Source organism: Muntiacus reevesi, chromosome X, assembly GCF_963930625.1.
Source record: "Muntiacus reevesi chromosome X, mMunRee1.1, whole genome shotgun sequence".
Classification (NCBI taxonomy): Eukaryota; Metazoa; Chordata; class Mammalia; order Artiodactyla; family Cervidae; genus Muntiacus; species Muntiacus reevesi.
In genome coordinates, this window is record NC_089271.1 from 127,279,590 (window position 1) to 127,306,217 (window position 26,628).

At 41.1% G+C, this 26,628-nt stretch overlaps 1 protein-coding gene across 1 annotated transcript in view; it reads right to left on the reverse strand.

The window, feature by feature from the left end:
- Positions 1-26,628, reverse strand: part of GRIA3 (glutamate ionotropic receptor AMPA type subunit 3) — a 290,948-nt gene that overhangs the window by 112,951 nt on the left and 151,369 nt on the right. The window contains exon 5 of the mRNA XM_065915058.1: positions 2,685-2,738. Within this exon, the coding sequence (XP_065771130.1) occupies positions 2,685-2,738 (54 nt within the window). The remainder of the gene's footprint in view (positions 1-2,684; positions 2,739-26,628) is intronic.

A 26,628-nucleotide genomic window follows, 5' to 3' on the forward strand; every position in this document is an offset into this window, starting at 1 on the left:
ATATTTTATCAGAGATCAGTAACAATTCCTATCTGTATTGACCATATGAAATTTGATATAGAGAATAGGAGCTTATGGAAACATGTGGCTCGGTGTAAATGGAAAGAAGGTCACTAGAGGAAGAGAAGGAGTGGCCGCTGAAAGTATGGCAAGCAAATTCACGTTTTCATCATCCAGACTGACATGACACTATATATTCCATTCCTTCTGAGGAAGTGGACTTTGCTTATTCCTGTAGTAGGCATCCTTCCGTGGTTGCACAATTTTGAGATCTGTGGTAGGCACCCAGCTGACCATTCTTCTCCCCAGCCTTGTCCTAATGATTCTCTCTTGCTGTTCTGTCACCCCATATTCTTTCACTTCCATCAGGTCTGGTTCTCCAAATGGAAACCAAAGTGCTGAAGGACTGTCAGCAGGATTAGGGAGGCCCAGTTAGAAATCCAGGGTGGGCAAGGTCTTTAGAGATCATCTAGTCACCTTCGGCCAACTGAGACAGTCACTGATGTGCTTGGTTCAGGCTCAGATCTTTTAACACAGAAACTGCCTCCAGGACTTGAGTTGGCCAACAGTCTCCAACTTTAGGTGCCTTCAGGGTTTGCCTCAGTTCTCAAGCGAGAGGTGTGTGCTTCCCAGACAGCTGCCAGCCAATGGCTGAGCAAGGTTGGGGTACAACGGCTCGCCATTTAGGGGCAGCTCCCTGTTGTGCTATCCCATGGTCTGAAGATCTTTTTATGAAACTTCCTTCCTTCGCTGGTATCAGACCTATGTTGTGTTCTTCTCCCTTTTATTTTTCACAGGTATTACTCCCAATAAATTGTCTTGTACCTCCACATATATGTTGGTATCTGCTTCCAAAGGACCCAAGCAATACATCAATGAACTCCCCACTCCCATCTGAGTTTTATAGCAAGGAAACTGAGGTTGTCAAAGGTGAGGTGACCGACTCAACGTCCCATAGCTAGCTAGTAGCCAAGTCAGTATGACAATCCAAACTTTCTGACCCCTAGTTCAATACTCTTCCCCAAACTTCAGTCATCCATGTAGCACCACAACTGCATATAACCTAAACAGATTTTGCTGTACCTGTTTATAGCAACATGCTATTGTTTACTTGAAACATTTGGCAGATAAAAATTTATGTCCTTTGCTGTTAAATCTCTAACCCTGTATGAAGTAACACCATCCATAAAATTTGGATTTTGATGTGCTAGTTTTATGTTTTTCTAATGCATAGTAAATAAACATGTTTACCATTATAATAAAAAAAGTTTGTGTGTGCACTATCTAAAGTCATCTCATATACCATCAGTGATGAGTGAACCCTAGGCAGAGGAGAGGAGAAAGGGATAGGAAAGAAGTAAGAAAGAGAGGAAGGAAGGAAGGAAGGAGAGAAAGCAAAATACTTATGGGTGGGGAAGCGATGGTAAAAAATCCACCAGTAAGTGCCTCAGGTACCTTCCTGTAACTTCCATGTTTCCTGCCAAGCCCTGGTCTAACCCCCAGTGAGTCAACAAACATCCTTTACTTATCAGTTGCCTAAAAACAAATTGGATGTACTCAGATGTAAATTAAGAATCAAGATTTCTCCTCCCAAAAGAATCAATCTGTTTATCCCTACAATGGACTGAAGTGCTCCACTTTGAGCAATTTATTGGAGAAGATGCATACAACATTTCAAAGCAGTGGCTCTAATCTTCATCTTACAAGTGTTTGAGTGCATGTACTTAAGAAGGAGGTTTAAGTAACATTTTCTTACCCATTGAAAAAACCATTATTAAAACAAAATAAGATATTTTTCTTTGATTTAAGAAATCTAAGAATATAATTACAATAATCTCTCACCTTTGTTTCTATTCTTTTGGTTTAAGAGCTCTATAATGATTCTCTTGTGCTAATGAAATAAATTTGGGGCTAGAACTCATATTATGTAATAATTTAATAAATTCTTAGTATCACAGTGATAATTTAGCATTCCCCTTTCATTTCGGGGAGATAGTATTATTCAGAAGCACTGCCAAACAGATATTACCGATTTAGAACCCATTTTATAATTCCTAAACCAATTGTCCTTTCAGAGAAAGAAGAGCTATAAACCAACCTTAATGAAATACTAATTTCTAGAATGTCACAAAGTTTAAAGGCATGGGGACTTTGAAGTTATAAAGATTCAAGTTGGATTTTACTATACTTAGAAGGGTGGCAATACTCTTTGATAAGATCACTGAATGTTCCTTGTTCAAGCCTACTTTTTCACATCTGGTTTGAAAAGATTCGATAGTGGACTATTTCTAGAAAGACAAATCCAGTAGAAATGTACACATACGCTTGGATTAATTGGGGGAAAGAGTGTGTTTCTTGTATCCTCTGTTCCTTGTTTTACATTTCAAACCTGATTAAAATGGTTGACATTTCAAACCCAAGTTAAATCTAAGAATAATCAGTGAAGAATCATATCAAATTATTATTTTTTAAATGAGGAGAGAATATAAGCTTTATAGCTAAAAGAGAGACAGCATAATTGAGAACAGGCTATTGCATTCAGGTTTTCGTATTTATGGACTCATTTCTTCAAATGTCTAGAAAACACATTACATTTCTCTCATATTTCTTTTTGGGATAATTACAGGTGACACAAACTAAACAGGGTATAATGCCCTGGAAAACTTGAACTCTGCTGTTCTTACCAGGTTAGCAAGCATGTAGTGGTAACCTCTTGAATGTTTCCCCAGGATCACAACCTGCAGAAATAAAAGATAATAAATATTGCTTACTCAAGGACATTTTTCAATTGCACAATCATTGGGATGGCTACAGCAAATTACTTTTAAATAATTGACAAAGTGTTAGGTCTTTTATACACAGTAAATCATAGTGAATTGGGCCAGATTGCTTTTTGTTGCATTTTACTTTCAGGCAGAGGATAACAGGACGAATTGCTAATATGAAAGCTAAAAATGTCAACAACAGGGGCAAAAGAAGCTCTCTAAACTTCCAGGTCAGTAGCATCAGTGTCACTTAAAATAGATGGCAAAAGTGATGAAGCTGATGAGCCCTCACCCATGAACTGGATTTCTGTACTTAGCTGCTGAGCCAGAAAATGGGCTGAACTTTGCATACAAATTAGAAAATAGAATGTATGGTACATTTTTCTTTCTTTATCTGGAATGCTTAGGGAATAGAACACACAGGGAATGGGGTTAATGGGATTTTCAGGTTAATCGAGGTTGCTTTGGCTTATTGAAAACTTTTCTAGCAGAAGTGATTTGAGGGGAAAAAAAAAAAAAACTTTCCTAAAATGCATGCCTGCCTTTTCCTATGAAAGACTTGTGAACATCTGTACCTCTTTTGGTGCTGACTATGACACCCTAGGCTGTGGGGGAGGGGATTTTCCCCTAGGGGACTTTTGGTGATGCCTGGAGACATTTTGGTTGCCCTATCTGGGACGGGTGACCGTGTACAGGGCAGCCCCCACAACAAAGAATTATCCAGCCTGAAGTGTCAGTAGTGCTGAGGCTGAGAAACTGTGCCTTAAGGTCATCACTCTTAGCCTAATTTTCATGAGAAACACTGTATTGACACCAAGTTTTACAGTTCACACAGTGCATTTTTACTATCTGAAAACATATAAGTGGATTGAGTACTTTCCAACTAAATGTCGGTTGGCAGTTGGAAGTTTTTGATGAAATACCTGACATAAGCTTATTTCCTTACAGTTAGTACTGGAAAAATTCTGGTTAATTAAGGATTTTATAAAATGTCATTTTATTGAGGAATGACTATGTGCAGAGTAGTACATGGGAGTGGGAACAGGACGGGGGATAAAATAGAGGTTAAAGACACTACCAGAGGCAGAACCAGGTTTTATAGAAGCTTGAAGCTAATTTTGCTTTACGAGCCCTCTTCTAGAAAAATAACACAAAAGTATGAATATCGTATGTGGAACCTGTGCAAATAAGGGTCCATTAAACGTCATCATACATTCCTCTATGGACACAGCTGTCAAGAGTCTAAGAACAACTGGAGAAAACAACAATGTTGTATACATCTCAAGTCAGAACTACATATAAAGGGCCATAATGATAATATTAAAACCAGCTACCCGTAACTGAGTGCGTAGTATATGTCAGGCACTATGCTAGGTGCTGTATTCCCTGGAACAATTTAACAGCTTAAGTACCACTGGTTTCATTTTGCAGATGAGGAATCTCAACCAAAGAGAATTTTTGTAATTTACCCAAGGCCACATAGCTAAGAAATACTAAAGCTGGACTTAGAACGTAGGTCTGTGTACCTCCAGAATCCACTCTTGGCAGTACATTACATGGTTTCTTAATATGTGCTAAATGTCAAATGTCAATAATGACTTTAGGTTCTTAGAGAAGAGGATGAAGAGATGTCCACAGTCTGCTGGGAGGGATAGAGGAATGGAAACACATATGTAAATAGCATGCTTATTTCCAGTCATTTCAAGTCCAGAGAGGGAGAGAGCTGATTTCAATTAATTTAAAATATAAGCCACATATCCAATTGATTATTTATGGAGGGAATGAAAGGTTAATGATTGTCTTGAGGAGGTGATTTCTCACACTGCCATGACATAAAATGAGCTGTTAGGTATCTGCTGGGATGTATTCTTCAGTGTCCGCTGGCAAAAAACATCCTTCCTGGTGACATCTGTTAACTTTTGATGGCAAGTTGGGACCATATATTTGTTGAATTTTTAATTCCCTGACAACCTTCAACACAATAAAATCAGGGGGGTTTGAGTTCTGTTAGAAAAATGAGTCAGATTCCTAAGACATCTGGTAGAGCTTGGAGAGAAAGAAAGAAGTGAGCCCAAAGGAAACAGAGTAAGTCTGTCTTGCCAGACGCAGGCTTTAGTCTCCTCTGGAGAATCAGGAAGACAAAAGGGAGCCACAGAAAACATAAGTATTGTTAGATGAGCCCCTCAAAGAGAACCCAGGTGCCCAGCCTTGTCACGTACTCAGCTTGATTATAGGCAAATCACTTAACTTTCTCCAGCCTCCATCACCTTATCTGTAATCTTGGACCATGAGCCTGGCCTTTCCTATCTCAGCAGTGTTGTCAGGATCAAACTGAATAACATCTGCAAAAGAGTTTGGGATGTGCATCATGTAATGATGTGGGGTTAAATAACTGTGGAGAGGGGTCATGTACTAAGATATTGTTTCTCAGTTTCAGAAAAACCTGAAGCTATTAGAATACCCACTTTAACCATGCCCAGATGGTCTGTGTCAAACAAACTCACTTATTTGAATGTAGCTCTCTCACAGTACTACCCTTTTGAAATTAAGCTTAAACTGGAAGAGATGGGAAAGTTATCTAAAGATAGGAACCTTTAGGTGTCACAGAGACTTAAAGGCTGTAATTATTTCTTCATCTTTACTTTCAGCGCCTTCTTCAGTCTTATTTAACTTACAGTTCCTACCAATCTTGGTTTTCCAGTTCACAGTAAATGAAAAGCTACAAATTGAAGGAGGTGTCTATGGAGAGAGGGGAGAGATGTTAGAATGAGGTACAGAGGAAGTGACAGACTGACTTAAAGAGGAAGGAGGAGTCCGGAAAAAAAAATAGACGACATTGTACTACAGTATAATCATGGATGTTCATCTTGAGTGCCTGAGTCATCAGGGTATGGCTTGTTGTGTTCAGTAATTTCTGCTGAAAAACCTGGGGAAATTAGAATACATTTTAGGGATGGTTTCCATCAGAAATGCTCAAAGTCCCAATACCTCAGATAATACATTTCAATTATCTCGAAATCTTACTTACATAGGACAGCAACGATCCTACTGATGTGAGCTAAGTGAGGCCTCACTGCCAAAAGTGTCATGTTTTGCTCTCATCTTTCCTTTTTTTGAATTTTTGGTGCAGGGCTTGTGGGAAGAAGGGTGGGATGGAAGGCTTGTGTGTAATACTCTGCACAAATGAACTAGTTAATGACAGCGGTTCTTGTTCAGTTAGTCTTAAATCTTTCTTCTTTTCATCTGTTACAAATGAACAAGGCATAAATTGTACCCTCAGTTCTTTAATGACTTTGGTAACCAAGAGAATATTCAACTTTGCTTTTATAGCAATTATAACCACTCTTCCTGAATTAGTTTCAGAACTTCAAGTATAAAAGCCATTTTACAGTCTACTGTGAAATTTCAGGAGGAACTACCCAGTTCCCAAATCCATGTTGTATATTCGCTGTGCCTTTCTAAGATTTGTTGGAGAAGATGGATGGCTTGATGCAATGGCAGACATGATCAATGCAAGAAGGGAACACGTGTGAAATGTAGATAAAATTCATTGTTTTAAGGAGATTTATTTTTATGCCCACAAATAGGACCTGAGAGAAAAAAGTGCCACAATCCTCATTCAGTGAGACTTAGACAATAGTTTCATTCACAGGAGAAAAAGCTCTTATATACGAACTCACTGAACCATGCATATAGCAGAGCATTAAATTATTTGTTAAAGAAGTCAGGGAATCATAGTCGACCCACTGGGGGGAGACGTCCCCTTGTTGACACCCCCACCTAATTCTCTGGGAAATTGGGGGCTGGGTATTATTGAGCAGCTAAAAATAATTCAGAAAATGTTGAGTTGGTTTTCTAGAGGCCCTTTCTTTTCCAATTTAATGCTTAATCTGCATAATTTTAGAAATTTGAAGTTAAATTGCTCCATAAGACTACCTGAGAGAGGCCCACAGACCCTTTGGGAGCAAAAGCATCTGTTTTTCTATGCTCACATTAAAAAAAAAAATGTATGTGTGGAAAAGTGTCTATGTTTTTTCCCCTTAGATCCATCTGGTATGCAGATTAGGTTATTTGCAGACCTAAGTATCTCCATGTTTGGGTTTTCTACATCAGTGCCAAAAAAGGATCTATGTATAAAGATTGATCTTGCTTTGAGTACAGAACATGCCTTGCTATTCACCTTAATCTGTTTCTCCTTGATTTAGGTACCCTGAGAATGTTTGGAGGGCTGGGGAGAGAGATGAAGCAGGTTTCTGGCATTAATTCATCAGATTTACCCATTGTACAGATATTTTCTCTTTAAGAAAAAACTATTAGACCACGTGTGTGTGTGTGTGTGTGTGTGTGTGTGTGTGTTCAAAGAGAAGACATTTTTTTCAGTCGCCCTCCCTTTTCTGCCTCCTCAGTTACAAGAAGATACTGCTATCCTGTGGCAACCTATCTAATTTCAGCAGATTGAGATTAGAAGAATAATTCCAAAGGAATTAACTTCTGATATATGTAGCAGAAATCAGCCTCAGAATATGCCAGACTTCCCAGAAGAAACCTTCCATCAGATATGATAAAAGCCGTTCATTTTCTTGAATGAAAACCCCAAGCTACTAAATTGCTTTAGTCTTAGTAAACATATATCAGAAGTCAATTTCTTTAGAATTATTTGTCTAATAATCTCAATCTGCACACACTGAATGTCAGGACTCCATATTGCAGGCATCTGACTTGAATAAATGTGCTGGATTAGTGAAGCAGGGAAGAGTCAGTCACCCATACCAGAGGCAGTCTAATGGCGATGGGGAGGGTGCAGATGGAAAAAGAAAGGCTGAAGCTTTTCACAAAGAAGGAAAATGGGAGGACAACCGAGAAATCTCATCAGCATGCATATTGTCTACAGGGAAAGCTTATGCAGAGAGAAGGCAATTGAATATGGCATCCAATAAAATGCTAGGATGTGAGGATTAGAGGACAAAGATTTCACCCAAGAACATGTCTTTCGGAAGTTTCACTTCCCAGACTTCAATATTACATTCACTGTGACTGAATAGAATATGCAGAAGACTTAAACAGCGGGAGAGGCAATGAGAACATACGAGTAAGAGGCAATAAATGGCCACAACTAAGTTACAGGAGCAACAGATCATTCTTGCCTGGAGGACTAAGAGACCATTTCAACACATGTTGATCTTGCTGAGAATGCCTCATTGTATTAACCCTAAAACATTATTTCTCAAATTTCATATCCTGAAAAATTTCCTTAACAATTTGTGATCTATCCACATACCCCACAATACTATCATTTTCTTGATATTTATCTCTATAACTGCTTGTTTACTTAAATTTAGTAATGTCCAAAGCAATAATATCCATGAAACTACATACAAGAAAATACAACTGTGTGAAAACAAAATCTATTCATCCAGATGTCACTGCAAATCCTCTGGTGTACTGTCAGGAGTAGTGGCGAATATTGCCTTAATGCAGCTGTGTCTTTAGGGAAGAGAATATAGATCATGTCTTCCTGTCCAAAGGAAGTTTTATTTGCCTTATGGTTCAAATCTTAAGAGTGTCCCCATCTACTTTCAAAGGGTCATGTGTCTTGTAAAGGAGCAAGATGATGGACAGTTTGGGAGGTAGCAGATAATGCCCAAGACTGTGTACAAATGACAAATGTGGAAACTTACAAAGGCTTTCCTAAGGCAATTTACTTGTACTGCCCCACTTAGGAAGCCCAGCAGCTTTGATCAGCTAGAGTTCTTGGTCATAGGGCAAATAATAAATACTTAAAACATCTGGACTTTTTCATCAGCCTAACTTCCAGTAAAATGATGCATTTCCAAACATTGTGTCTTTTCTTAAAGTATCTCATCTAGAAGACCTTTCACAGCACCCTATTTCTATTTGCAATACTCTAGGCTTTTTTCCCCGGAGAAGGCAATGGCACCCCACTCCAGTGTTCTTGCCTGGAGAATCCCAGGGACGGCGGAGCCTGGTGGGCTGCCATCTATGGGGTCACACAGAGTCAGATACGACTGAAGCGACTTAGCAGCAGCAGCGGCAGACTTTTTTCCCAGGAGGTGAGGTATGGGTGATTTTAACTAGTATTCAACCTAGAGTAATACAGCAAGAAAGAACGTTGGTTTCTCTTCAACATAGTCATATGTCTGACTTTTGTAGTCTCTGTATTTTGTATCAGCTATCTCCCTAAATCACTGATAACTTATGTTAAACAATATATTTTAAATAGCAGTGTCCTTTATGCATTCTTTTATGAAATTTACTGTCAACTATTTTATGTTCACACTTACAACAACTTTTGTTTTAATATTTACAACTTAATGCTAAATATCAAGTTGCATCTTTTTTCTTTTCTCTGTAGATGTTGTAAAATTGGACCCAAAGCCCCATAATCTTGAATCTCAAGACCTACTTGAAGGACTGTACAGGTGGTGAGCAGAAGGCTTGGCAGTGCCACTGGATTCATTACTTGGATTAAAGAAAAAAGGAAAGGCATCATCTGGCATAAGGCTGAGTAGTCACTCCAACATGTGTTTTTTTCCAGCCACAACCACTTGAATATGGGCGGGATATCGCAAGACTTCCTTCACTGGCCCAGGACCCACACTTTCCCATCTGTAGATATTTATCAGGATCAAGAATTCTAGTATCTCACTTGAAATGATAGAGTTGAAACTTGTAAGAGTTTAAAACTCTTCATAGATGTGATATGAATCACTCTGAAAGCTTACAAGAAGTATTTGTTAAAGATGCTGTTCTAGAAAGAGCTGTGAACCTTGAAGTCAGGTGGTTCTGGATTCAAATCCTACCATTTACTTATTAGCTCCATTACACTGTGCAAAGCTGAACTATGGATGGTTTTGGGTAGAGTTTTAGACACCCAGGTTCATCCCAGGATGTTGAGGCCTTTAAGCTGGGAGGGGAGAGGAAGAAACATGGGGTGTGGAAAATGAGATGTTCTCCTTCGAACTCCCTGATTTTGCCTCTGTGAATGCATTTTCTGTATGTGCAATGTTTCCAACATTTGACACCCTACTCTGGAAAATTTTCTGATTGCTGAAGGAAGCAAGTAAACATGTCTTCATTTTCAAATAAAAGAAAATATATCTCAGAAACCCAGTATGCTTCCTGGGCCTTTGGTTTTTAGGATAGTTCCTTACTTGGCAAGTTTCTCTCTTCTGGGAGCTGTGTCGTTTAAGTTTATCTCAATTTGCAAATGGATGACAAATGATAGAAGCTTAGTTTCTGGGCTGTAAAACACAGAATTCTCCTAATTTGCAAATGTGTGGTTTGGTCTTTTACTTTCGCTGTTTGAATTTCCATTCTCTTCCTCATCTGATAGCTCATGCACTTTTGTGATCACACTGATACAGTAAACTATTGGTAGCTTGAAGTCAGCCATGGTGGAAATATTTATTGGTCTGGCCAAAAAGTTAGTTTGAGTTTTTGTAAGATGGTATGGAAAAGCCCAAATGAATTTTTAGGGGTAATCCAATACATCACAGAAATGAGCCAACACTACAAATTAGGACTCCACCCCCGCCCCACCTTGAAAGTCCGTTTACCTGCATACCACTGGACTCAGAAGTACCCAGTGGATGGAAAGGCTGCTTCTCTGACCACATTTCATTCACTCCTTCTTTCAGCAAACATTTGTTGAAGGCCTGCTCTGTACCAGTCCTGGGTCCAGACCCTGGGGAGGCAGAGGTCACCAGAACCTGATGCCTAGCCTGGAGGATCCCACCAATAGAGTAGGAAAGATTGCCAAGTTAAGAGACAACTATAACCTATCTATCAGGAGAAGTGTGAGAACAGAAATATGTACCGCATACTGAGGATGATTAACTCATAACCTGCTAGAGAGAGAAAAGACTTTGTCTCCAACTAAAGAATTTTTTTCCTGTGGTTTTTATAAGTGGGAGCCTGACAAACAGGTGACTTAAAGAGAATGCTATTTTGAAAAGAAAGAGAGATGTATTTCAGAGGGCAATTTCTCTTGATTTCAGGAGAGTCCTGCTGTTTTACAGTGCTTACACACTAGAGGGAAGATTTTTATTTGGACCAACTGTAGGCATTTGTTGTAATGGTAAGCCAGGGTTGGCTCCATAAGAAATTGTGACTGATATGGTTCACTGGAAAAGCTAAGTTAGAAGGGGTATAAGTGGTTATATAGTAAAGAAAAGGTGATTGGTTAAGGGCAGTGCATCCCAGCTTTGCCAAGTCCAAGCTGTGAAACATTAGGCAAGTTACTTGACCTCTCAGTTTCAGTTTTCCAGCTGTAAAACAGGGAACATAATAGTTGAGAGGCAGTGAAGTAGGGTGGTCAAGAGTATAGGCTAGACTACCTGGGTTTAGGTCCCTACTTTGCCCTTTAACAGCTAAGTGACTTTGGGCAGTTAACTTAAACTCTCTGATTCAATGAACCTGTCTGTAAAATGGGTCTATCATTAGTACCTACCTCACAGAATTGCAGTGAGGAATAAATGAAATGCTGTATCAATGTCTACAGCTCTTAACACAGTGCCCAATGCTTATCCTACCTATCTTAGTTATATTTTTCCCTTCCTTATTCCTACTGCGATGTTTCCCCTATCTATCCTTCTCTGTGGCAATCACATCTATCCTTCAAGGCATACTGCATATGCAGCCTCCTCCATGAAACCTTCCCTGATTTTATGTCCTCACTCTTAAAATGGAGAGATGTAGTTTCCTGCTGCTATGGGGTGAAGGATTTGGAGAGACATCAGAACTTGGTGTGGAGGGGTATCGAGGGCACTGGTCTGGATAGCTCTGGGTTGGAGGTACAGGAAAGGAACTGAGGTTTGCACTTGGAGCAGAGGGGTGAATTGAACTGGGGGTAAACCAACAGCAAAGTAATTCCCACTGCCACCTGCCACTGTCCTGCCTCCAACATTGATCAGGACCATGAATTCAAACCACATAGAAAGTGTGTCTCGGAAGAAGATGTGTGTGGGGAGACAGGGGATGGTTCTGCCCACAGACAAAGAAGCGCAGGTCATCACCTAACTTTTCATGTGCAGGCGTCACAGTGTTTCTACCACAGAAGAGGATGGGGGCGGGGGGACAGTGAGAGGGGTGAGAGCAGAAATTTGGCACGGGCAGTAAGATGGATGTCTACATCATTACTCAGGGGTCTCGGATCGCCCCACTCTGACAGTAACAACTGACTTGGCCAATCTACGCTTCATTTCAGGAGCAAGCGAGGCATGGCTATTCAAAGCTTTCTCACTTGAATCCACAGAGGCTGTGGTGGTAGAGAGAACACTAAGGAACACAATCCACCTTCCTTGGAGGCTCAACCTTGGGGCGGCATGGATCACCCTGGGTGTCTGTGAAGATGCAAGTACCCGGGCAGCACTCTTCCGAGAGTCTGATTCACAGAGTCTGGTTTAGGACCCTGGAGTCTGCGTTTCAACACACAGTTTATTGTGATGCACACCAAACTTAAAGAACTAGCTATCTGTACGATAATAAATGCACTTTGACAAACTAAAAGCAGGATCGTCTATGATTGAGTCTCATGAAAAGGAGTAAGAAGGGAGATATTGAACTTATGGGGTACACCCTTGGAGAACTGCCCTGGGAAGCCCTGGGCAGGCAGGGGCCAGCCTGAGGACACCTGTACAGACGACTGGGAGAGGTGCCAAAGGAGGAATTTCTGGGTAGAGCCTGAGACAGAGACTAGAGGACCAGTGGTTTCACTGGGGAGTGATTCCAGGATGCGTGGATAGGGGAGTGAGGACATGAGACAGCAAAGGGAAAGAAGCCAGCACAGGTGCACGGATGAACAGGGGGGTCTGAGCACCTCTGGGAGTGGTCTGCTGCTCACCTATCTGAAGGGCCAGGAAGTTGAAGTCTGTGTCTTTCAGTTCCCATTCACCACTGGCTGGTAGCTTCTGTCAGGAGGATTAATTCCTCCCCAACACTGATTTATCTGACTTTGTCTGATTTATCTGACTTCAAGTGAAAACAGCACGTGCTGACGATAGGATGCTGTTGGCATGTATAAAAAAGGCTAGTACCCATCAAGGAGGCGGGGGGAGCACCAATAGCATCTGCTATAACTGCAATGACCTTATGTCACATATGTTACACTCTGTTATCTACATATTGCTTTGATTTGCATCACTGCAATTGATAAAAATAATGAGGCAGGCAGTAAAGTGTGATGGTGGTGGGAGTGGCCTATGGAATCAGACTGACCTAGAACATCAGTTTCTCCTCATTGTAGCTGAGTGACCTTGGACAAGTCATTTCCCTCACTGAGCCTCACTTCCCACATATGTAAAGTAGGGCTCATAATGACACCTATTGCATTATGGTTATTGTAAGGCATAAATGCAGAATTCCCAGCAGAGGGCTCGAGATATGAGGGGGCTGAAGCAATATTACTTGCCTTTATGCCTCCATGTCTGTTTTTTGTAAAGTAATTTAATTTATTTTTTGGCTACACCATGCAACATGTGGGATCTTACTTCCCTGACAGGGCAGGGATCAAATCCAGGCCCCCTGCATTGGAAGCATGGACTTTTGACCATTGGGCCACCAGGAAGCCCCCACCCCTCTCTCTTTACTCAACTTGTACCCTCATTGTATGGCACCAATGTGGTACTTAAGGTTTCTAACATGGAAGGCTTAAGTACACCCTGGAGAAAAGTCCACATTGCTCATGAAGCAGTAGATCGAAGGTGTCATTAAAATAATACAAAATCTAGAAAAGTAAAGGGGATGGGCATTGACCAAGTTCAGACGCTGGAAGGCTTTCCCCCTGGAGAGGAAGATATCTTTTAGACTACATGCTGAATGATGTGGGGAATTGTTTTTGGCAGAGAGAAGGGAAGGATGACCCCAGGTGGGAAGAGGCCCTGGACAAGGTTTGGTGGTAGGACAGAAAACAAACATAAGCTAATATTTATTGAGCACTTACTGTGTACAAGGCACTGTGGAAAGTGACTTTTTTAACATGTCTTATTTCATCAAATCCCCACCACAACCTTGCAAGTTAGGCACTATTATCAATTTCATCTTCCATGTTAGGAAACTGAAGCACAAAGAACTGTTGGCTGATTTGCCTGAGGCCTCACAGGCAGGAAATGGTGAAGCCTGGAGTCGAAATCAGACGTGTCTGACTCCAAGCCCAATCACTAAGTGTGAGCAGTCATAATAATAATTACTAATCATAAGAGCTATCGTGGTTCCTGTGGAATGATCAGCTCCCACCATGGATTCAATTCAATAAAGACTGAGCACCTCCTGTTATTATGTATTATTACCTAAGTGAGGAGCAGTTATAGCCTGAATCTTTGGAAATTCTCCTTTATTGTGGGGCACCCTGGGAATTTTCCTTTGGTTTCCCCTAATTATTTCTTAAAGCCGTGGGCTTGGTTCATACGATTATGACTCCAATTTTCGATTCCCTATCAGCATATGACACGAGTTGTCATTGTTTAATCACAGGCTGCACTTGTGATGAATGTTGGATAATCTGAACAAAAGCACAGGAAAACTAATTAGAAGGAACCAAAGGCAAGAGGCTCACAGCCTTGAACAAGAGACTGTGTGAAGGTTTCTAGGACTCAGTCCCTGAAGCTCTGACAATGCATTTTGATCCTTGTCTGAATGCAAATGAACGACTCCATCACATCATAGGCAGTTTGTCACAGTGCAGGTTATTTAGCTGGTTAATTAAAAGTCTGAGTGAGCTGGTGCCTATCTGCATTGGGCTCTGAAGATAACCAAACCTGTATTCTGACCAGGCAAGTTAATTTAAAGTAAGTGACCTCAATTGGGTAATGGCTGCAGGTTCAAATTCAAGAATCGCTATAATTAGTCCCAGATGGATCTTAATTGTTCTTTCAGGAAACAGAGTGATGAAGGGAGAAAGAGAAATGCTCAAGCCTAAAGTAAAGTTTATTTGCCATATCTTTCCAAAAGCAGGGGAGCTGACTGGGGCAGGACATAGTTAAGATGGTTTAGCAAGACTTTCATGGCTGCTGTCCAAATGTGTTCTTCTAGACATAGAGTGGGCATAGCTTTTTTGGAAACAAGGAGAATTCAGTGCTCTTACCTATGTGATCTCAGGCAAGTTATTTAACCTTATGTTCGTTTTTCATCTACATAATGGAGAAAACACTATGAATGCTACCAACCTCAGAGGATTGAAGGAGACGCTGTGCAAAACTGCTTTGAAAAAAAAATGTGTAAAGCTCTACAAGGCGGTATTTATTCTTGCTTTAATCCAGGAAAGTCTCCTAATCAGAGTTGTGGTTTTAGCGTATATGGCCATGCTAGGCGTGTTCCTCTTTTTACGTTTTCCTTCTACTCTGCTGTAAACCAAGTACCTTCTGAACTACGCCCCTTGAGAGGTGAGAGGATGACAGTTGGCAGGATGTTCAGCACCATATCTGTGTGATGATGATACGTGATGTTCTAATTTCTTAGGAGGTGCGCCTGCAGAGCTGAAAGGGATTTCGGCTTTGTGAGCTTTGAGAAGAAATCAGAGTGCACATGGTTAACATTTTGCACTACAAAATCAGATCCGTCTCCACTCGTGTTAATATAAATCTTTGACTTGAAATTCCGTGCTGGCACAGCACTGCGGTACCACGAGGTTAGTGTAAGCCACAGTGAGAGTGGGATGGCTTTAACTTCTCATTTTTTATGTGAATGCTTGGTTTCCCTTCACTGTTCTGATATGTTCTAATTACCTATCTCTTCCCAAGCTCTGGCAGCCAACAGTAATAAGAATTTGTACAATGATAAAAATAAGTGAAAGACTCGTAACCCAGTACAAAAGCCTGCAAGACCAAGAACTTGACCATTTGGGGATGCACAAATGACTGTTTTTGAAGCTGCTTTTTTGGTCCAGACTCCACTCTTTAAAGGGAATGGTACTGTGATGCCCATTTGAGTCCCCATTAATGGAATATAAGCATCTAAGACAGAGATTATAACCTACGCCGACAGACAGTAATCACAACTATTTATCCTTTAAGCCTAACCAAAACTCATTAAAGGAGCTTGCTTTTAAATCAGAATCTGCATTCTGCCTTGTTAGATGAGCCAGCACATAATGGAGTCGTGTCTCCCAGAACTGCTTTGCTATCAAAGGGCTGTGCCTTTTGCTGAAAAGAGCTTGAGGTCATAAGGGACAAATAAACAAAAAACTCTGGCTCCACATTAGCCTTCACCCCTGGGAAACATGCATCTATGGTATGGAGTGGCAGAGAGCACAGCTTTGCAAGGATTTTGCAAAGGTTTAAGCCATAGGCTGTGCATTCATTGCTACACATCTCCCTGGGGAGTTTGTGTGGTGTACCATAAGCAAAAGCCACAGTGTGCAGTGTACCAAGGACTGGGAATTATTCTCCAAGTGATAAATGCCAGGACTACCCTCCCCCCAACCTGAAAAATGCCAAGAAGCTATTTATTTAACTCAACAAATACTTATTGAGCACTTACTAGGTTCCAAACTGTTTTAGGTGTTGGGGATATGAACAGGCACCCTGCGCTCAGGAAGCCTGTATTCTACTTTGCTTGTCTGGTGATCACTCCCACTCGTAAATTTCTACAAGGTTTCTACCTCTCATCCTGTCCTCAGACTACTGATTATTTTCCCAAACTAGGCACATGTCCTGTCGTCCCAATTAGACTCAAAGTACTTGAGGGCAGGGCCTCAGTTTAAACTAATTAGTGTATATATCATTCAATACAGTGCCCTGTATGCAGGTGTTCAATCACTGTTTTTGGATGATGAGAAAAAAGAGAACTCCAAATACAAGGAAAAAAAGATGAGACTTTATACTGACTTCAAATATCATCTTTCTGGTGTAGTATGTTTTCTTACGGATGGACTCTTAACCTAAACACTAATTCCAGGTAGGTGGGTGGGAAGTGGGATGGGGGTGAGAAGGCAGGTGGCCTTTTCAAGGGAGTCCATATGTAGCTATCTGTTTGGTCCCTGTATTGGCGTAGTCTTGGGTGGTGTGGTGCAAGGAAGCTGGACACTGGAATCAGATCTGGGTTTAAATCTTTTCTCTTTCACTCACTGCTTGTGTGGCTGCTATATGTATTAGTCTGTCTCTCAGCACCTCCGTTTCTTCATCATCAAATGATGGGGTAGTTTAATCTCTAAGCAGAACCTTCTCATTTCAGATATCATGCTACTATATTTCCTAGTGGAAAAATTCCGTTTCTTGAGGATCAAAAATTTGTGATGAAAGATAGAGTTGTGTTCTGGCCAATATAGTCTGTGTTCTTATTGGTATCAAGTTTCAACCATTCTGCTTTACAACATCTGAGTTACACTCCGTTTCCTAATTGGCACTGCTTATTAGCATTCACTCTGACAAGGGAGCTTGTCATATCTATGCAAATACAAATTTCCACCCCCTTTCACCAAACCAGGTGAACTATTGGCCCCTGAAGACTCAGTTCAACAAGTCATCAGGAACAAGCTGTCTGGGTCTCTAAGTCAGGCGTGTTTCTTGTGCATTCCCATCAGGATCTTGTCCCTTTCTGTCACTGCAGTTAGACCATGATCATCAGTCTACCTGACGCTTCTCTGTGAACTCATGAGCTCCTTGGAGGCAAAACCATGTCTTCTTTGTTTTTCACCTTTTCTTTAAACTTGCTACTAGTTTTTATCTGGGACGACAGACCCAGGCAGCACACATAGGAATGTCTTGCTTTCAAGGACAGCTTGAAACCATATCTACATTTCAGCAGTTCTACTGGAAAGGATTGTGCATAAGAGCCTTCTGTTTCCTTTTTTCACACAGCTAAAAAGATAAAAGCATTCACTTGTTTCTGCCACTTCAAATATTATTCTTATTTATGTAGATTCTATGAAGAGAACACTTGAGTAATGGGTTCTTTCCAGTTTCCACAAAGAACTGAGTCTGAACTAGTCCTCTGTATGCAAAAAAAAAAAACAAAAACAAAACTGAAAAAAAAAACAAAAAAAAAACCCCAACTTTGTTCGATGTGTTGGGTTCTGTTGCAATGAGATTGCAACCGAAACTATCCCCATTTCCTCTGGAGTACAGTAAAGGGAAATTCATCTCCATCTGACAACTTCTCAGCTAAGCTCCCTGAGCAAAGCCAATAATATGGAACTCATGAAAACAGTTTGAAGACTGAACGGCTTTCTCTATATTTGGAGAAACAATACCATTTTCTCTTGGCTCATAAATCCTCCAGTTCCTGGACCATTATGAACATGGCTCTTTTTCTTTAAAAAATATAGTTTGATGGCAAGATTATCATGCATGCATTCTTGATGTGAGTTAAGAAAGTGAGGAAAATGAGTTGTAGGTCACCGTGTGGTAGGGACCACTAGGAAGTGGCTAGGCATTCATGTGTATTGTCTCCGGGGGTGTTGAAATCTGTGACTGTCATTAGTTAAGCAAGGGGTGTGGTGGGAGCTGCAGTGGACAGAATCATGGGAGGAGAATACTCCTGGGGAAGTTGTCGTGGGCAAAATCTGCTCTCTCACTTAGTCTTGGGCTTCCCTGGTGGCTCAGGTGGTAAAGAATCTGCCTGAAATGCACGAGACCTGGGTTCGATCCCTGGGTTGGGAAGATCTCCCAGAGAAGGGAATGAATACCCACTCCAGTATTCTGGCCTGGAGAATTCCATGGACAAAGGACCCTGGTGGGCTACCATCCATGGGGTCACAAGGAGTCACAACTGAGCGACTATCACTTTCACTTAGTTTCAATATTTCACAATTAATGCTCTATCTTCAACAGGTTGAGTGTGAGAAGCAGCCCATAACTCTTCCGGGGAGGAGCCCTGGACAACACTTCCCTCCCCTAATGAAAGCCAATGCCTGAGGCTTCAGAGATGGGTCTGCTGCCCCCTGTTAAGAGCTAAGGGCTCTGTTGGGAGATGCACTTTACTGTCACTCCTTGAAGCTCTCTCTGAGCAGCTTGGCGGTGGTTGCCACGGACACCAAGTAGCAAATGGGCTAGGGTCCGAGTTTGAAGGATTGTGCTGTGCTTGAGTGGGTGAGACTGAAATTAAGTTAATGTGTGTACAAATAAGGTTCGTTTCTTTCCTTCAGGACTTTGAGGAAATGGCAACAAAGCAGTCTGTCAAGCAACAATTGATTTTATATTGGCCAGGGAAGAGGGAGGAGAAGCAATTTATTGAGTAGGAGGTTCTCCAGTTAAGCACAGGCAGTAGTTTGAAATAAGGTCAAGAGAAGTGAAAAGGGCTCTCAGAGCTATTGAAGAGATAGTAATGATGAAAAGGCACTTAAGAACAGCCATTAAGAAGCTTTCTATAGTACCTTCTTAGAGGGCCTAGTCCCTTGCTTCAGGGTCTCTGGATCCTCATTTCTTAATCTAAGACCCAACATTACTGAGATTTCACTACATCTGATTCTGCCCTCTTATGTACCTCTATAAGTGTGTGTGTGTATCTTTTAGATAACATTTTTTCAAATAAGTTCACCCAGTCTTCCATTTTCTGTGTTCCCATTCTTTCTTTCTTTCTTTTTTTTTTGATGTGAACCATTTTAAAAGTCTTTATTGAATTTGTTACCACATTGCTGCTATTATATGTTTTGGGTTTTTGCCCAGGAAGTGTGTGGGATCTTAGCTCCCCGACCAGGAATTGAACTCGCATACTCTGCATTGGAAGGTGAAGTCTTAACCACTGAACCACTGGGGAAGTCCCCTGTGTCCCCATTCTTAAGATTAGTGGGCACACTTCCTGCCAATGCTGAGCTCTGAAAGAGACAGTACCCTTCCTGCCCTGTCCTCAATAATGATCCAGTTATAGGGAGAGCCAAAATTTCCACTGTTGGAACAACTGACAGCATGCAAATAAGTTAAAGCACATAAATTTGAACTCAGCTCTCTTGTTGATGACCAGTTAACCCCACTATGGTAGGACCACAAAGCCATAATCAAAGTACTTGCCACTCTCTTGGTAGTGCTTACATATCCAAATCTTTAAGATGATTGTAATAAAGTAACAGCACACCATCAAAGACAAATATGAAGACTCTGAATATCTGGGGACCATGTCCTAACCACCAAACTCCTGTGTGACTTCACCATGTCAGTCTCCCTCTCTTGGAACCTGCCTCAGATTACAGAAGGAGCTTATATACTCTTTGAGTTCTTGGAATCAGTGCCCACATGTTCCTTTCTTTATTCATTTTCTCCTCCTGTTTGAAATGAGGTGCAGTGACTCTAATTATAATGCTTGTGGCCTTGCCCTCGCTGGGGAATCTTAGAATACCTTAGAGAAATTGTCTGATTCATCTAAACATCATTCTGCTAAGGCAGGGGAGGAGTTTTCTATTTTATGGCTAAGTAGATGAAAGGTGCGGAGAAGGCAATCGCAACCCACTATTCCAGTACTCTTGCCTGGAAAATCCCATGGATGGAGGAGCCTGGTTGGCTGCAGTCCATGGGGTCGCGAAGAGTCTGACATGATTGAGAGACTTCACTTTCACTTTTCACTTTCATGCTTTGGAGAAGGAAATGGCAACCCACTCCAGTGTTGTTGCCTGGAGAATCCCAGGGACGGGGGAGCCTGGTGGGCTGCCGTCTATGGGGTCGCACAGAGTCGGACACGACTGAAGTGACTTAGCAGCAGCAGTGGCAGATGAAAGGTGAGGTGACTATGTGAGGTCACCTGGGGATCTTGAGACAGAACTCAGTCAGCTTTCTGGTCTTTTACCTATAGTGCTAGATGACTTTAGAAGGTATTTGTCAATTGCTATTCTTTTTCAGAGTAGGGTGTTGGTGCTACATGTGTATCTGGGAAGTCGCTTGATAGTTATACATAATTTTTAAAAGGTTGGAGAGAGAACAGTGGTGTCTGGCTACCAATCTCTTCCACTTTAGCTCTACCTCTAGTGCTTGTCTGCATGCTAAGTCACTTCAGTTGTGTCCAACTCTTTGCCACCCTATGGACTGTAGCCCATCAGGCTCCTCCATCCATGGAATTCTCCAGGCTAGAATACTGGAGTGGGTAGCCATTCCTTTCTCCAGGGGAATCTTCGCAAGCCAGGGATCAAACCCATGGTTCTTATGTCTCCTGCATTGGCAGGTGGGTTCTTTACCATTAGCGCCACGTGGGAAGCCTCTGTAGTGACGTGACACTAGTTGTCACCAGCATCCCCAGGCTCTGGCCAGGGCCCATTGAGTCGTGCCCCTTACTTGTCAATTTGTTATAACTTTTGGATAGAGACAAATTCGACCCTGTCGAATCCGGATAGAGGGTAAGCTGCCCCAGCAGGAGTGGGATGAAATTGACTGAGAGGGTCAAGTGGGTGGTTGCCAACAGTGGCATCAGACTGACCACAGGCTCCTTCCCACACTCAGTCTCATTGAAGTCCAGATCTTGGCATGGATCAGTCAATGGCCTTTGCACTTCAGTGTCAGTGCAGTGAAGAACTTGAGTCTGTACATTTTATTTATAGTTACGTATTTTGCATTGGCTTTGTGACTCTCTTATAATGGAGTCTTGGGGTCTAAATTATTTAAAATACAAAGGTCCTGTGGCAATGTGAGTGCGAACCATAAGTAACATTTTTAAAATTTTTTTTTATTGTGGTAAAAGTCACACAATATAAAACATACTATCTTCATCATCTTTGTACAGTGCATTTACACTAAGTACATTTGCACTGTTGTGCAACTCTCACCATTAGCCATCTCCCCAAATTTCCACCTTCCTAAACAAAAACTCTGTCCACATTAAATGCTAACTCCCTGTTCCCTCTCCCTACCCCCACCCCCCGCCCCGGCATCTACCAATGTGCTTTCTGACTCTATGAATTTGATGATTCTAGGTATCTCCTATAAGTGGAATCAGACAGTACCTCTCTGCACCTAATGTATAACAATAAATAGCTTTTGTAAACTGTGGTTCTTGCAGCCCTTATGAACCTGTTTGTTACAGTGTCTGTTAGAATCTAGGACAAGACTCCTGTAATCATGAAGCTATGTGATGAACCTTCTAATTGCTATATTTTGGTTGCTTTTAATCTGGGAAATTGTCCTAATAAATCTGGATAATGATTCTAAAAAAATTCATTAATGTTTACAAGCCAGTAATTGTAACCCCTAGGAGCTTGTCAACCCCTCAGTGTCCGCAAAGGCTTAGCTGGGACATTCACAGCATCAGCCGTACAAAGGACCAGGTGTCAGGGTGCTTTCCTCCCGTGCTAACTGAAAACATATTCAATGCCTGTAGAGGGATAAAATAGTTATCTGTGGTTGATGTTTCCTTTTTTCTATTTTTTTAAAGGATGGATCTGAGGTCTCACTTGATTTAAGTGGTATAGTTAACTCAAAGGAGGCTATTTGTATTTTATTTTCCCATTTGAACTGGTTCATATTTTTATAATTTTAGAATAAGGTACCAGCCTTGATCCTAAAATGTTGGTGTTAATGGGTGGGAGAGAAAGTCTTTTGATGTAATAAGTCTTTACTGCAACCTATTGTACTTTTCTTTGGGCAAAGGGCATCTGAGCAGCAGTAACAGTAGAGAGGGATATAATAGGCTTGTGATGAACAAACAGACCTCAGTTAATCAAAATCCAACTGCCAGAAATTCTTAATTAATAGGAATTTTCCCCAGGCATTTTCCAGATACTGTAAGGACTGATGAGATATTTATATATATGGATGAGGCAAAACTTTGATCAACCCGAAACTCTTATTAATGGGGACATTTGTTGTTCTGTATTCTAAGGACAGAGGTAAATGATAAGCTTTCAGGCTGTGTCCTGACCTTGGAACGTATCATCTCTATCTCTCCCTTCATCTGTGTCTCCAAGTCTAAGCAAAGCTCACTGATGTTGAGGCTTGCAAGATTCTCAGTCGGCAAAGAAACTCTCAGTGATGGTCACTAGCCTGGAAATCTGAGAAAGCAGGAAAGTTGACTCACACATTTTGAGATACTTATCATACTCTGCCTTCCAGAATGATTGCATTGCCTTATCACCCCTACTACTGTAGCATGGAAGACATGTCCTTTCCCCTCCCAACATATCTAGCACTGTGTGTGGTTAAAGGGGTCAGACTCAATCAACAGTTCTTGAATTGAATTTCCTACCTGGTTTTTCACAGTGCTGGGAATCATAGCCTGTTGGAACGGGAAGGGACCATCATATTCAATACATTCATTTTCCAGTTTAGGAAATGGAGGCACAGAGCAATAAGGTGACTTTTTGAAATCATAAAGCTAGGTCTCCTGCCTCAAGGCTTTTGTACTCTGCTTTAGAAAACTCCAGGATGTTTCCAGTCATCCCAAGGACTCTCATGAGGTTCCTTAATGAAAATTAATTTGAATTTGTGTTTATTTTCTTAAAGTGAAATCTCCAAGCTTCCTAGGAAAGAATCAAGTAAATAATGAGGTATCACAATGTTTAAAAATGGGGGAGGGGGAGGGAACTGTTGGTTGAATAGGAGGATTTCCTTTGTGAGACCAAAGCTTCTATCATCTGAAATAAACAAGAGTCTTGCTGTTTTGAAGTAATGATCTTGAATGAGTTTTTCCTCTTTATTTTCCCAGAGGGAATTTGTTTCTAAATATTCACGAAGCCAGTCTAGCCAGTCTAATGTGAGGTATGACCAGAGAATCAGATTATCTTTTATAATAAGCCAAAGATTAAAATCTCTAAATATAGAATACTGAGGCCTGCTACTAACTCTTAGGATAAATATCTTTGCATTTTGGGGAACAAGTTTATTTAAGGCTGCCAGTGAGTGTTAAAATCACCTAATATGGTGAAGGTTTTTATTGCAAGTACAGAATCTGACTCACTCAGGGCCTGGAAAACAGTAGTCTGGACTTCAGAGAAACAACATGGGCAGTAAGAATCTTTAAGAAATCAAACTGGAGGCTTTGCTTTTGGGACACTGTTCTGCAACTTTGGGATGCATTTTTGAAGTATTTATTTATTTGGCTGCACTGGGTCTTAGTGCATCCTGAGGCATGCAGAATCTTTAGTGGTGGCATGTGGGACCTAGTTCCCTGATCAGGCTTTGAACCTAGGCCCCCTGCATTAGGAGCACAGTGTCTTAGCCACTGGATCATGGGGTGTATTTTTGCTTCAAAATATGTATTAGGGTAGTCTAGGATATGTTAAATAATAGCATTAAATCACCAAATCATTAGTGTAAGAAACAGAGACCCCTGGACACCATGATTGGTGACGTAATAAAAAGGGTTACTGAAGAGGATGAATGAAGCAGCCAATTTACAGTGAGAAACCTGGAATGGTTGGAGGTGGGGAAGGAAAGGGTTCATCTACTAAGAGATGAAGGAAAGCCAGTGGGTGTACTTGGCTACATTCATCTATGTCTGGAAGTGTGCCCATTAAGAGATTGGGGAGCAGGGAAAGCAAAGAGGAACAGGAAGTCTTTTTTCACATATGGGCCTTAACATGTGCCTGGGAGAAGAAGATGGACAGGCACAGGTCTTATATACACTTGGACCTCTGTTGTTGTGGTTCAGTTGCTAAGTCATGTCCGACTCTTTGCCACCCCATGAACTGCAGCACGCCAGGCTTCCCTGTCCTTCACTATCTCCCAGAGTTTGCTCGAACTCATGTCCATTGAGTTGGTGATGTAAACCAACTATCTCATCCCCTGTTGCCTTCAATATTTCCCAGCATCAGGGTCTTTTCCAATAAGCCAGCTCTTTGCATCAGGTGGCCAAAGCATTGGAGCTTCAGCATCAGTCCTTCCAGTGAATATTCAGGGTTGATTTCCTTTAGGATTGACTGGTTTGATCTCCTTGCTGTTTAAGGGACTCTCAACAGTCTTCTCCAACACCACCATTCAAAAACATCAATACTTTGGTGCTCAGCCTTGGTCCAACTCTCACATGACTACTGGAAAAACCATAACTTTGACTAGACAGACCTTTGTCAGCAAAGTGATGTCTCTGCTTTTTAATACACTGTCTAGGTTTGTCATAGCTTTTCTTCCAAGGAGTGTCTTTTAATTTCGTGTCTATAGTCACTGTTCGCAGGGATTTTTGGAGCCCAAGAAAATAAAATCTGCCACTGTTTCCACTTTTTCCTCACTATTAACCATGAAGCGATAGAACCAGATGCCATGATCTTAGTTTTCTGAATGTTGAATTTTAAGCCAGGTGTTTCACTCTCCTCTTCAACCCTCATCAAGAGGCTCTTTAATTTCTCTTCACTTTCTGCCATTAGAGTGGTATCATCTGCATATCTGAGGTTGTTGATATTTCTCCATGCAGTCTTGATTCTAGCTTGTGATTCATCCAGCCCAGCATTTCTTTGACTTTATATTTTATTAAATTATATTAATTAATTGATTTATATATTTTGGCTTCACTGGGTCTTAGTTGTGACACTTGGGATCTTTGGTTGCAGCATGTGGGATCTAGTTCCCTGACCAGGGATCGAGTCCAGGCCCCCTGCATTGGGAGCACGGAGTCTTAGGTACTGAACCTCAGTACTGAAGTCCCTGACATTACATTTTATGATTAGTTTACTCATATACAAAAATAAGCTGTAGGCTTTTCTAATTCCTTTAATTCTACAGCCCATATGTACCTAGCATATACTATATTATTTTACCCTTGTTGAAATGTTGCTCTCTAACTTGACTCACATTGCTAGGGGCTATTACAAATTTTAAAAAGGAAAGAATGAAAGAGAACGTTTGTTCCTGCCAACAGTGCCTAGTATAGTACTCTGAATATAAGCCCTTTTGTGATGTTAATCTCAGAACAGTTGACTGGTCCTTGTCTGAAAAATTTTCCTTGTAAATTGTAATAACTATTCTAGAGGCTTAACACCTTTGCCTTTCTTCTTTTTTGTGATTTGTCTCTTGATTATGCAGATTTCTTAGGTAGCTAAGCAATTTTGTCCACTCCAGGAGGTCCTATTCTATGTGGCATCTTGTTTGTCTATCATGAAGATATGGCCTCAGATTGCCCTTTGAAATCCAGGTAAGTAACACCTGCCAAATCCCTTATTTATTTTTGTCTTTTGAAGATTCTGAAAGACTTTGCATTCATTCCACCTATAGACACATACTGGAAAATAGATGGCATCTTGCTTTGGTTCAAGGGGTCTCCAGTATAGCTGTTTTCTCTCCTATCTGGTACTCAGCCAAGCATATAATGTGAATGTCATGGAGAAGACAGACCTGCATGTGAAGTTTAGAACCATCACTATGTGGTGGTGGAAGAATTTTTAAGTCTCAGCTTCTAACCATGCCTCTGAAAGCAGAAGTACTTTGGAATGCTGAGTACAGAGAATCTTTCTTAGATAACCTCTAGTGTTGAAAAGGATCTGACCAGATGTAGGGTGAGTTGTGGCAGTGGGCATGGAAAGGAGAAGGAAAAATTCGAGTAATTTCTCTATCGCTGTCCCTTCACACCTATAATTTATCCTAACCATGTCCTCTGATCTTCTTATTTTTTTTTTATGTTGGATAGGGTAAAAAGGAGTATCTATGGGATAAAGCAAAAAATGCAAGATTGTTGGGAAGATTCTCTGGAGTAGCTTGTATCCACTTCTGAGAGATAGCAGTGGGATAAAATTCTTACCAAAAGAATGATGGGAGCATCACTGTATTCGATCTACTGGATACTTGATTAACTTTCCATAGTGTTTCAGCTAGTCAGGAAGAGATTCTATTAGTGTGCAGAATCTCCCTCCTCAACTCTGCCTCACCAGGCAAATATCACCATAGGTGATTGGAAGAGCTGCATTCACAGTGTATGAGCCTAGCATATTCAGAAAAACCTACACTCCAGGAGTAAACTGGGCATTTTGAGAGGCGCATTTATGTTTTTAGGCCATGAGAGAGATAGG